This window comes from Perca flavescens, chromosome 19 (assembly GCF_004354835.1).
Source record: "Perca flavescens isolate YP-PL-M2 chromosome 19, PFLA_1.0, whole genome shotgun sequence".
NCBI classification, from domain to species: Eukaryota; Metazoa; Chordata; class Actinopteri; order Perciformes; family Percidae; genus Perca; species Perca flavescens.
Genome location: NC_041349.1, coordinates 27,495,144 through 27,507,535, shown reverse-complemented (window position 1 = coordinate 27,507,535; position 12,392 = coordinate 27,495,144). Strand labels below are relative to the sequence as shown.

The 12,392-nt window shown below is 43.7% G+C and overlaps 1 protein-coding gene across 2 annotated transcripts in view; it reads right to left on the bottom strand.

The window, feature by feature from the left end:
- Positions 1-12,392, bottom strand: part of nrxn2b (neurexin 2b) — a 760,536-nt gene that overhangs the window by 398,506 nt on the left and 349,638 nt on the right. For both annotated transcript variants that reach the window (XM_028564156.1, XM_028564158.1), the window contains exon 8: positions 1,117-1,555. In XM_028564156.1, coding sequence (XP_028419957.1) covers positions 1,117-1,555 — 439 coding nt within the window. The remainder of the gene's footprint in view (positions 1-1,116; positions 1,556-12,392) is intronic.

Below are 12,392 nucleotides of genomic sequence, written 5' to 3'. Positions count from 1 at the left end.
GGGACGACACTAATAGATTAAGCACATGTTTGGTCAAAGTGCATGTTTGTGGTTTTGTAAAATAGTGTGGAGCTAGTAACGAATGTCTAGCCTCAAGTGTAAAGCATAAAAGAGCCAATGCGTGTTTAGTCAGGGCTGTGAGTTCTGTAGAGCTATGTCTTGCTATTCCCTTTGCATTTTCACTAGTCTACATACAAGAAAATGACACAAAGGATATTTTTTGTTGAGACATTGTTAAACTGTGAAAACTGTAAACAGAATACATGATGACTGTGGATTGGGTGAATTCAAAAATAAATCCTCATTGATGATGATACCACCCCAATTTACTATTTTCTAAAATGCACAGTCAAATTCTAGATCAGTTGTCACTTTGCTTTGGTCCCAATCGGTTGATGAGTTTGTTAACGTGGAGCGGTTTCCCCTTAGTTTGGTTTCGTTTTCTACCTGGAAAAATCCAAGCGTGCCAAAATGTGTCACTACAAATCAGGCAAGAACATTCACTCCTCTTATTGGTCAGATGTGTCTGAGGCGGGAGCAAGAAAGTAAATACAGGAAGCAGATCCTGTGTTTTGGTCTAGTCGTCAAACCAGCTCATTTCATTTAAATAATCAGACATTGTTTCGCGAGCGAAGTTACTACGTCTGTTCTGGTCACCGACACTTCCCTCTGCTCTGACGGCGTCTGTCTCTTAACTTTAGCGGCGGCTGGTTTGACCACGGAGACGCGAGTGACCGACGGCGAGCTTGACTGCTGTTTCTGTGAGAGAAACATTGCAAGCTGCTACAGTGATCTGCCGCATTGCAAATTGCTAAACACACCTGACTACAGGAGACATTAGCTCAGACTTGCGGAGTAGGCTATATATAGTTGGTGCAGTTCGAGTACGGATCACGTCCACAAACAAACCGCTCCAGAGTTCAACTAAAAGCGTACCGAAACATCCTTATCAAGGATTTCTCGGTAGGCTTGTTTGGTCCGCTTTTGGTGCGCAACCGAGTGCGATTGATTGCTGCATTCGTACCTGTAAGCAGGGCAAACAAACTCTAGTGCAATTCAACCACACTAAATGAGGAAGGTGTGAAAGCGCCCTTAAACGTTGAAAGCACTCCTCACCTTTCCTCCCTTCCCTCTGGAAATCCACATGGCACCATTCCCCATCATTGACCTTCTTGTTGCTGGCCTTCAGCTTTGTTTTCCCGGAGCCCATATCGATCAGCAGGTACAAATACCCCTCCAGCAGCTCCATGGCAAAGTAATCAGTCTTCAGTTCCCTACCAGGCTTCTGCTCTTTGGGACCCTGAGGACGGCCGTGGCTGAACAGCAGGAGCCCGCTGGGCTCCGTAGTGCGGAAGTCGAAGGAGATGGATCCCGTCTTCTTGGTGTTCCACTTGGGCAGGGAGATGTAGGACTCGGGGGTCTCAAAGGTGACGGGGTCCAGGGCCGCCACGTCCTCGCAGCGAAACACCAAGTCACCATTCAGGGTGATTTTAGGGTCGCGCTCGATGGCCAGCCTTGACAGCTCCAGCTTGAAGTCGTTGTTCTTGTACACCACCTGGAGAGCAGAGAGGACAGCGAGTGGTTACAAAGTTATATTTTTTTATAAAATATTGGTGGAGACGTGTGATTTCCAAATATAGCATTATTATTATTATTAAAATTGGACTTCCTATAGCCTAAAAACTAAATGCAGCTGCAACAGAGAAGAATACCCTGTCCATAATCCTGCAGATGCATCCTAATTGCCCAAATCAATTTCAAGTGTCGGTTATAGTGGCTACTGGAATGTCTTGTCAGCATGGGGAAATGATGAATCAAGACATGAATGAAATACATGACTTTCTCTTGAACAGCAGTGTGAAACCAAGTTGATAACATGTTACAGAAGCGGTTTTTCTATCACCCTGTTCCCCCTAACCAAGAAATCTAGTTTATATGAGCACATTTCATTACAAAGACATTTAATGTGTCTTACATAAAAAAAGAGGCCTGATGCCTATCACATTTAGCTTCCTCTGTGTTGGCATTCTAACCTCCGGTGGATTTTGGAGGACTATGGTTAACTGCTCCTCAGATCTCTGCAGGGTAAATCCAGACAGCTAGCTAGACTATCTGTCCAATCTGAGTTTTCTGTTGCACGACTAAAACTACTTTTGAACGTACACATGTTCCACCAAAACAAGTTCTTTCCCGAGGCTATTTTGCAGAGGCACCGTGGCTCCGTCCGCCCAAGACGATTGTGATTGGTTTAAAGAAATGCCAATAAAACAGAGCAAGTTTTTCTCCCATCCCGGAATGTTGTGTGGACCAGCCAGACCCTCCTCCGCGGCGCTGTGGAGGAGGGTCTTGTTGTATGTGAGACTTGTTCTGGATGCAACCACAAAGCCACAGTCTGAAGAGCTTAATGGTGTTTTTTGCCTCCAACGGCTCCTCCAAGGCACCTAACCCTAACCTTAACTCTAACCCTAACCATAAGCAGTGCCTAATCTTAGTGCCTTCCAGGCAGCGCTGCCTGGAAGGAGCCGTTGGGGGCAAAAAACACAGATAAACGTCTGAAGACCTGAGAGGTCAGAAATACTGTATACTGGGGAGCTGAACCATATAGTGCCTTTAAAACCAACAGGAGGATGTTGATTGAGATTACTTGTGTTACTTGTAATGTTCTATGATTTGGAAAGGCAATCCTTCACCCTTTTAACACTGAGCAACCACTTAGTGTCACTTAGTTGTTCAAGGCATGCTTCCATTGACGTCTATGTGTGTGTTGGGGTTGTGCAGGTGCACAACATGCTCAGTGCATCAAGCTCTGTTTACCACTTTAAAGACTATTAAGTCTTGGTCAAATCCATAAGGCGTACAAACTATTTTTGTTGTTGTACAAAAAGCTGCAGCTCAGATATGTCAACATACTGTATATAAATTGAAAAAAAAAATAATTAAAAGGATCCAGGGGATACTCAGACGCAGGGAGAAGTGAATGTTGCCTGCGGCCTTAATGTAAATGTCTCTGACAGCCTTTGAGCTGGAACAATAGAGCCGTATTTCATCAAAGTGTGTGTCTATGCCTCACTATATGCACTCATAATGGATTAAGTGACAAAGGCAAAGTAAATTATCCTTGTCCTCCATTTTTTCAGTTCTCTTTTTATTTGTTAAACGCTCTGTAGACAATGTTTTGCGAGGCCGTCCTCAAGGTAATACTGTGAAGCAGCTGAGGTTTTTGCCTTTTTATGTGTGTGAGTGTTTTCTCTCCTGATTCTAGTGCTCTTCACACACTCTCTCTCTCTCTCTCTCTCTCTCTCTCTCTCTCTCTCTCTCTCTCACACACACACACACACACACACACACACAAAACACAACTCCCTGACAGGTAATGGGAATGTAGAGACAGTTTTTTTTCTCTAGCTTTGTTTTCTGTTGCAGTCACAGCTACTAAGTTAGATAAGAAGATTGTTCTGCTATTGTAAAGTCTCAGGTTTGATCCCGGCAGCAGACGTGTTCTGTTGAATTGTCACTGAGTAAAGACACAGAAAGGCTCCCTGCTCATTGTGTTTAACACTTGAACTGCAATGGCCCACAACACTGAACACTGTGATGAGAAAAATTTAATTATTCCTTCATTGTTTTTGCTATTGTTTCCTAACCTGACTCCGCCAGATGGATTGCTTCGCATTTGCTCGGCATATCCATCTGGGAACTTTCCGTTGGAGAACTTTTGGGAAGGGGCGGAATACTGGTTATTTGATTGGATGAACCATCTGTCTATCACCTATGTTGGTGATGGACGGGCCATATCAACCAATCAGATCCACAAAGCGTATGAAAATACAACCACAAGCCCACCCCTGCTGCTGCAGGCAAAGCATAGCTCGTAAGCTCAGCATGCAAGCAACATGTCGGTAAAGGATATTTGCCGTTTGTGTAACGAGAATTTAGGAATAAAAGGCACCATTTCAGGTTCCCGGACCATATTCCAAAAGAAGGATCCAAGAGAAAAAAAACTTTAGCGAGCGGCTAACAGAATTAGGGCTGATAATACTGGTTAGCTGATTGGATAAACCATCGGTCTATCACCACCTAACCCACCACAAAACCAACGCTGATTGGCCCGGTCGTTTGGCTAACGGCTCCAAATTTTCTCTGCCTCAAGATGCCAGACTGATCTGCGAGTGGAAAACTGGAGCTCCCAAGATCAGGACGGTCTCACGAGGCTAGCTGTTTCCCTCCTGCCCTGACTTTTTCTAAATACCTATTCTGCACATGGCTTTCTTGACATAATTATAGAATAATGTTTAGAAAATACAGGGGTTTTCGGTGTTGTTTTTCACGACAAACGTTAGAGATTTTGTGTTGACTGAACTAAACGACAAACTACTATTACTGCATCGGCAGACAGCTCATTTTATTGTACACTGCAAAGAGTACACCCGTTTTTTGGGGGGGTTCAAGCTGTTAGATAAGTGATCTGGCTGTGAATATGGTGCGGGGGCTGCATGTGTCCTAGCTGCTTTAGAGATTAACGCAGCGCTATAGAGATGGAGAGGTTAATGGCCCATCAGCGGGAAGAAAATGATACAGCTCTTGGCGGTTATAGTACTGATATTGCGGTGCAAGCATTAATATGGTTTCTTTAGCGCCACGTCAGTGGTTTGCCTTGCTTTCGCCTGTTAACTTCAAACTCTGAACTGATATTATTACACCATACGGTCTTATATTGATTTCCTACCTTCAGAGACGTTGATATCCATTCCTTTTAGAAGACTATGAAAATCAACTTAAGATTTGAAAACCTATTTGAGATAACAGTGAACATAAACTTCCCAAATCTTTTTTGCCAGGATTCAATTTTAGAAGAGTGACATTAGGCACCACCTAGATATCTGGATCCACCAATAGAATACTGATTATCAGCTCCATCCTGCTTCTTAAAGAAGAAATTATCTGCCAACTTCTGCCTAGCCCAAGCATGAATGCTGAATTATAACCTGTGTATTAAGTCACCATTTGCTTGCACTTGCTTGTTTTTGCATTGGCCTGTTTTTGCATTTGCACCACTGAGAGGCTCATCTTGTGCAATGGCGTTCACTGTATTGGTTTTTGACTATCTAATTTCACCAGACTGCTGCTGTCATTCCTCATTGTCTTTCACGCTATCTATTTCAAACGCCCTCCAATCTTACCTATTTTTTCAAATGCATGCCATGCAAACACACACAATCTCTCTCTCTCTCTCTCTCTCTCTCTCTCTCTCTCTCTCTCTCTCAAACAACACACCTACACACAGGCACAGCATGAACCACAGGAACACAGATACCGGTATGCTGGGTTATTCTTGAACCTAAGCCTCCTTTGGTTATCTCCTTCTTTGGACACGCTGCCTCATAATGTGATCTTTAGCAAAATTAGTCCTGGTAATTAGCCACGATAACGCTAAAACTTGCAGCTAATAAGGCGTGATCTCTTCTAGCTTAAGGTGTTAGAAAAAGAGAGGGGTAGGTGAAAGAGAGAAAAGGCAGTGTGAGGGGGGAGAAGATTTATTTCATTTGATTTATTTTGAGGCATTTATTTTTGTTTATCTATGCTGCTCCATTTTTACACAAATATGCAGCCTTGGGTTCTGCTTTTTACAACGACTCATGCAGCATGTAGGGGAAAAGCTGAGGCAGGAAATAAAGCTGGCAACATGGTGCAACAGATGACTCTCAGGCCACTTAGTATCTACAATGTGGATGAGTACAAGTCCAAGTCTAAGCTAGTGTTGGGTGGCTACAATGAAGAATTTGCATGTTTTTTTCTACTTTTTTCTGCCTCAAAGGGTTAAGGGGTAAAGCTTGTTCCCGTTCAATCTCGGAACGCATCGGCTATCTATCTGGTGTTTAAGCCTCTGGGGGCAACAGTCCATATTTCTGGGGTTCAGGTGTAGTCCGCAGATCCAGGCCAAGACTTCCCATTCCGTGCGCCCGGTCCGATTAGCAACTTGAGACTCGAAAATCGAGTTGGAGTTGAGAGACGACGTCTCTATGAACAGATTTATGCATATCACTGCAGATACATTAAAAGCTAAATCGTCGTCAGACGTTAGTCCACGGGCTCCCAGATTGCATTTCATTGAATGTATTTTCGCCTCTTTTGCTCTCCACACGGACTGTTTACCTGCATGCCAATAAATCCCGCTCAAAAGTGATTGGTCAATACTACTGGGACTACAAAGGGACAACCATATTATACCGGAGTGCTTTCGCTACCAACAACCTCGTCCCAATTAGTTCCCAGTCAATACAATCACAACAACAGGTTTTGCCGGTCCAGATCAACTATTCTCTTGTCAATCAATGGTCAACTTAACTTGAAATTTAATGTGTGTCCCTGAGAGGACAATTCCTAATCATGTTGTTTAAGTCAAAATGTTTCCTAGAGTAACACTTGGGTCGATGACAACACTGATGATGGCCAGGCTTCCATTATAATTGCTTGGTTTCCTAGGAGATCACCAACATCCAGAGAAAGACTCCACTTGTATAAAATAAATATCGAGATTATAATTCAGCGATGATACTTATACACTGGTCATGAGCGAAAGAGCTTTTCGATTTAGGAAACTGTATGAGCTTTCCTCTCGCATTACCCTCACAACTCACTAACCTAAAAGGTCAACTGTGGATAAAAGACAACCCAATATAAGAGACAAATTGCTGATTAGGGACTAGGGGGCTGCCATATTTACATGCAGCTGTAGCAAAAGCTGCATCTGACATCACAAAAAGTCTTTCAACATACTAATCAACACCAAACAATGCATTTCTGTGACATTTTGTCTCTTAGTTGTGCATGTGCTCAAACTAGTTGATTATGCAGAGATGGGACATCCCAAACACAATGACAGATTATCATGCCAGCTTTCAATATGTCAAGACTTCTAATGTCAGAGGGATTTTGTGCCTTCCAGCATGTCACAAATCAGAGCCAACATGAAGACAGGCAACCAGAATTAGCTGGCGGTAATATCTGCTGTGACTGGCTTTTGATAGTACGTGATCTGCAGCAAGAGCAGAATTGGTGGTACATACAGCAACCGCGTTTGTTATTACTGGGCTAGCTCACATCATCTTTGAACCTCTAATCTTTTCACATTACCAGCTTCTTTTTTAGGTTTGATCCAAGGACCGTGTGGGCCAGAATCCAGCTTGTTGTTTAGCGTCGTCAGTTCAACAAGGGCAAAAAGTTTGTGACAAGTTATCTTTTCGCAGTCACTTAAGTTTTTCAGTGTGTCTCAGCAAAAGTATATCAATGTAAAAGGAGAATAGCCAGAAACAAAAAGCAGAATGCAAAAGAAGGTGGAATACAAGGGAGAGGTGTCCAGCGGTAAGGAAGGAAGGAGAATATGGCAGTGAATGACAAATAACAGGAAGACGGAGGGTAACAGAGACAGAACAATGTGTGAGCACCAGAGTGTGTGAGGCGTGCAGGGCCCACTCTGAATGGTGGATCAAATAAGCTGGGCCTTTGTAGAGCAAAGGACCCAGACAATCTGTGCATTCTGTATGTATGTGCTAACTCAGCATCTAGACCATATGCCTTTCTTTTCATACTTTCCAATCCTTCAGGGTGTATGGCTGTAATATGTGCTCTTCAATATTGAGAGGGCAAGTCGAAACAGCTCAACTGACGAGCCAAATCGCCCACTGCAGAGAAGCTCGCCGGCTTTGTCCACTAATTAAAAGACCACTGAAAAAAGGTTTTGAAAACTTTGAAACATTGAGCGGAGTTAATAATGTCCAGTGACACAGTGTTTGTCCACTAGCTTGACTTAATGATCACTTCTCTTCTGGATTGATTGACTTGGGTAGCAGAACCACCGGGTGGTTCTGTGTTGGATTAACTTCAGTGATCTTGCTGAAATCAGAGGGCCAGATCGACGTACATTTGCGAATGTAGCGTTATCAGCGCCATGGCCAACCCGCACAAATCGCACGCTGTGATACTTTCGTATCACACTTTTGTATTTACCAAACATCCAGTTCATTGGGTAATCAACGCCTTTCTCCAACCCACTATACCGTAAATTGCGCTGTAGCAAAGCCGTACAGGTGCTATGATATGTCTGAGTCGAGACTGCGATATTCCCACTGCTGATGCTATGACTGTTTAAAATGATCCTGATGCCAATATTTGTAATGTAGCAAGGAGTTTAACCCTTGTGTTGACTTTGGGTTGCTTGCGGCTGGTTTACACCTGCTTTTAAGAGGCGGAGAATTTCCCCCTCCAGAATAGAGGGAATATTACTGGCAGTCTTTGTAAATACTGCAGAATATATAATTAGGCACACTTTACGCGTATCCTCCCACCTTTTTGGGTGGAACTCCCACTTTGGGCTGGGCTTGATAAATATAGCCCAGAATGTGTGTGGAATGTGTGTGGCCCCAACATGGACTGTGACTGGGCCAAAGCTTTCCTCAGGGGTGACTCCATTGATTTGTTTTGTCATTGAGAGACTCTGCAAATCTAACAGCCTGCAGGTCAGCAGTACAAAAATAATATTTGTTTTCCCAGACTGACCTCATGAAGTGGCGTATGTATGACACACCAATTCGTATGCTATTATTGGCATGTTATCAAGACGCATACTCGCTGTTTAGCGTGTTTATCAACGCTGTTTGGCCTCAATTGACTTGCATTACCTTGCGTTTGCGTGTGAATTGACGCCGTAGCGAGTAGTATGAAAGGGCGAAAATCCGCATAGAGAGGTTGGTCGCGGTGGAGGATGGGTCAAATACAGGACTTTCACCCAGGAGACTGGGGTTCGTGTCCCACATGTGTTGTTTGCTTTCCATGTTTGTTCTTTTCCTAAACCCAACCGTGGCCTCGCAATAACCCGCCACGTGGCTTTAGAAAGTGGCGTGTATGTTTACGCAAAGTCATGATGTCATGTTGGTTTTCCTGATGTACTTGGGGTAGTGAATGTTTGACGGGCCTATATATCACAGTGTTGCATGTGTTGCAGTTTCTTTTTTATATTTGTATAGTTAATCGACTTTAGTGCCATTAACTGGCAGTTTGTGATGCACTTACAGCCTGACTATGCATTGCATTGATTGCCGTTGCCTTAGTGATAAGGAAGCACCACTGGAAGAGAGGAAAGGGGCTTTGCCGCAGCACCCTTCCAACTACAAATAATGTTTACGTGTGGTAGGACAACTCCAGAAGATTTTATCCTGCAACAAAGGTGAGACGAGGAGGAAGCTGCAGACGAAGATAGAGAGAGCACTGATATGAAGTTGGGAGGGCAGGACGGGAGAAGGGGTTAAAGAGAGTGAGGGCAAGGAGGAGGTTCAGGGCATTCATCCAGTGCATGGAATCAGTCGAAGAAATCAATTTTTAATTTGGCCGTCACGATGGCAAAGATGGTGTGCTGACAGTCGCTACTACGGACTTAATTACACAAAAGTGACCTCCGAAAAAAAGGGAAGATGAGAGGAAGACAGAGGTGGAGGAAGTGATGAGAGAGGTGGGAAGAGGGGGGGAGAGAGAGGCTGAGATGGAGGGAGGAGTGTGAAATGTGTGATAGCAAGGTCACTGCGTGTGAGAGAGATGGAGAAGCGGAGGTTTGCGGTGGAGAGACAGATGGCGACATGCAAAAGAAGAGAGGAATCTGTGGAAACAAGGCTAGGGGGCTGAGAGCAGAGATACCTGATTTCACACCCCACCAATCTGACTGGGGGCCGCGAGAAAACACACACACACACACACACACACACACACACACACACACACACACACACACACACACACACACACACACACACACACACACACACACACACACACACACACAATGTATGATCATAGCATGTGGGTGACTTTGAACACAAACACACGTATGAGAACACACACCGCAAAAATAAACTTCATAGGGCTTCAGTGCCTCTTTTGGTCCCATTTTGCTCTTCTTCTGCTGTGCTCATCCTTTGGATTGCTGCTGCCTGGAGGGGGCTGGCCAAGCGTATCAAAGGCCTTTGACCATGGTGGCGGCATGAAAGCCTTGCCCCGGACCATAACACCACTGATAATCCGAGCTGTGCCACTGAACTAGCACAGGATAAAACACACCACTGTCTACCCCCTAACCACTCACTTTATTTTTTATTTTAAGCTACTCTACCTGGCGCTCTGTTACTCTCAGGGCCTTTCTGCGTGGTTACCTTTCTGGCTCAGTTGGGCTGATATAGTCATTAGAGCTTGACCGCAGCTGAAAAGTTGAGCCCATGAAACACAAACAGCAGGAAAACCACCAGAAGGATCCAGCTTCTAGTAAACTCACGTCTGGATGTCTTTCTGAACTGTAAACACACCTTCAAAAAAGTAACAAATTACAGGGTCTGGTATTGACTCTTAATTGTATAACTTTATGTAAAAAACTAAAGTTCTGCAAATGTAGTAATCATACAACAGAAGTATTCAACAGTACAACATGGAAATCTTAAAATTCTCTTTCTACAGTAGGATACAGGAACTGTGAGAGGCTGCCTCATGCTGTCAGAAAACTGCTTCCCTTGATTTGTGGAAAACAAAGGTTTTGACTTGAGTACACAACATTTTGAGCCATGTTTTGCAGTGAGCTGACCCAACCCCAAGCAGATAAATGAAAAATGCAGACCTTGGCAGAAGGTCAAACATGAATGCAGATGTCTGATCTTCACAATGCTTCTCTCCAGAATGTGGTCTGAGACGCTTTCCTTTCCCTCCCAACCATATCTTACCTTTACCTCAAAACTGTCACCTCTTCATTCACTTTCCTTTGCTTACTTTTGTCTGTGATCCAATAAAATGTTTAGCCGACCAGTTACATTCGCTTAGCTTATTGGGGGTAGATCCTAGATCGGATCTGCTAGAGTGGTCGACGTAGTTAGGTTTAGGCATAGGGAATGGGGATTGGTTGGGCTAAGTGGAAGAATACCAGGGTAAGCCAATCAGAGGCAGAATAAGACAGAATAAGGCAGAACAAAGCAGAACAAAGCGGGCTATGAGGCACGTCCTTTGACATGGACACGTCTGGTGGATCCAATCTAGCATCTACCCTTATTGGGACATCATTGGGAGATCATTCAGTCTAACCAACAGAGTCCCAAATGCTCTGCTCTCCAACCATCTACTCTGACTTTCCATTCCCAGCACTGGGCTCACATTGCCTCTTCACTTTTACCTGTTTTTGTTGCAATTATACCGGTCGTCATTTCTACCGTTCACACCCCCCCTCCCCTTTCTCGTGCACTGTGCTCTGTCTGTACATTGACTGTAAATCCAGCCTTGTCTTGATGAGAGAGGATAGTTAAACGCCTTGGGAAGTTTAAGACCCACTAGGGATCATTCTGATAGCAACCCAAATAATGAAAATGTAATTGTACAGGGATAATTAAGTTAGAGATAGGGCGATTACTGTGTGATCCATTAAAAGTGATGGCAAAAGTAATTACTTATTCAATCAGCGTGGTTTTATGAGGAAATGCGATGGCGCCATGTTACGTCGCCTCTATACAAGTCATTACATTTACAAGGGCATAATACTTTAAGCTGTGATTGGTCCTCTTGACAGCTTGTTAAGCTGTGAATTAAAGCCCTGGTGAAACTAAAAAGTTGAAGGAATTAAGTTTTTATAGTGCAACTGTCCTCTAGACATCCATCCGTGACTACTGCATACATGGCTGTGTATAAGTGTGTGTACGCATGCATGGCTATATAAATCTCTGTTTTGTGATTTTCTATCATCCCGCTGTGGTGTGTGCAATGCCCGTGGGTGTGTTTGGTCTGCAGTGTGGTTAGGAGGAGAGGAAAAAAAAACAGGATACTGTATGTCTGACACCTCCCGTTCTAACATTTGGGATCTACTGTATACAGTATAGCTGGAGGAGTTAACACAAATGTGTTTGTGGGAGTATGTGTGAGGATGACACATTCAAACATGTGTAATCTCACTGCAACTTTGTGACGTATGTATGATTTCTTTTTCAATGCCATTTTGTTTGAAACAAAAAAAATTGTAGCAATAGTTTTGAGACACCATCTAACTGATCTTAAGGATAATTTGGATATTTTGAAGTGGGGTTTCATGAGCTACTTATCCGTAGTCAGTGTATGAGCTACAGTAGAGGTCGGTCGGCCCGCACACAGTTTGGAGAAGCAGGCAGCAGTACCGTCAAGGGAGCTAAGCAATGTACAGCAAAATCATTTTAGCCACCTTAAAAAAAGCCCACCAAAAAAAATCAATATCAGTTTAAGTGTACGCTATAGATGGAATATATTACCACTTTACCTCGTTATCAGATACCCCTTTCTGACGGGGAACTGAAGCCATTATATCCATCTTTGCTCTTTTTAAAACCACCAGACTCCATTGA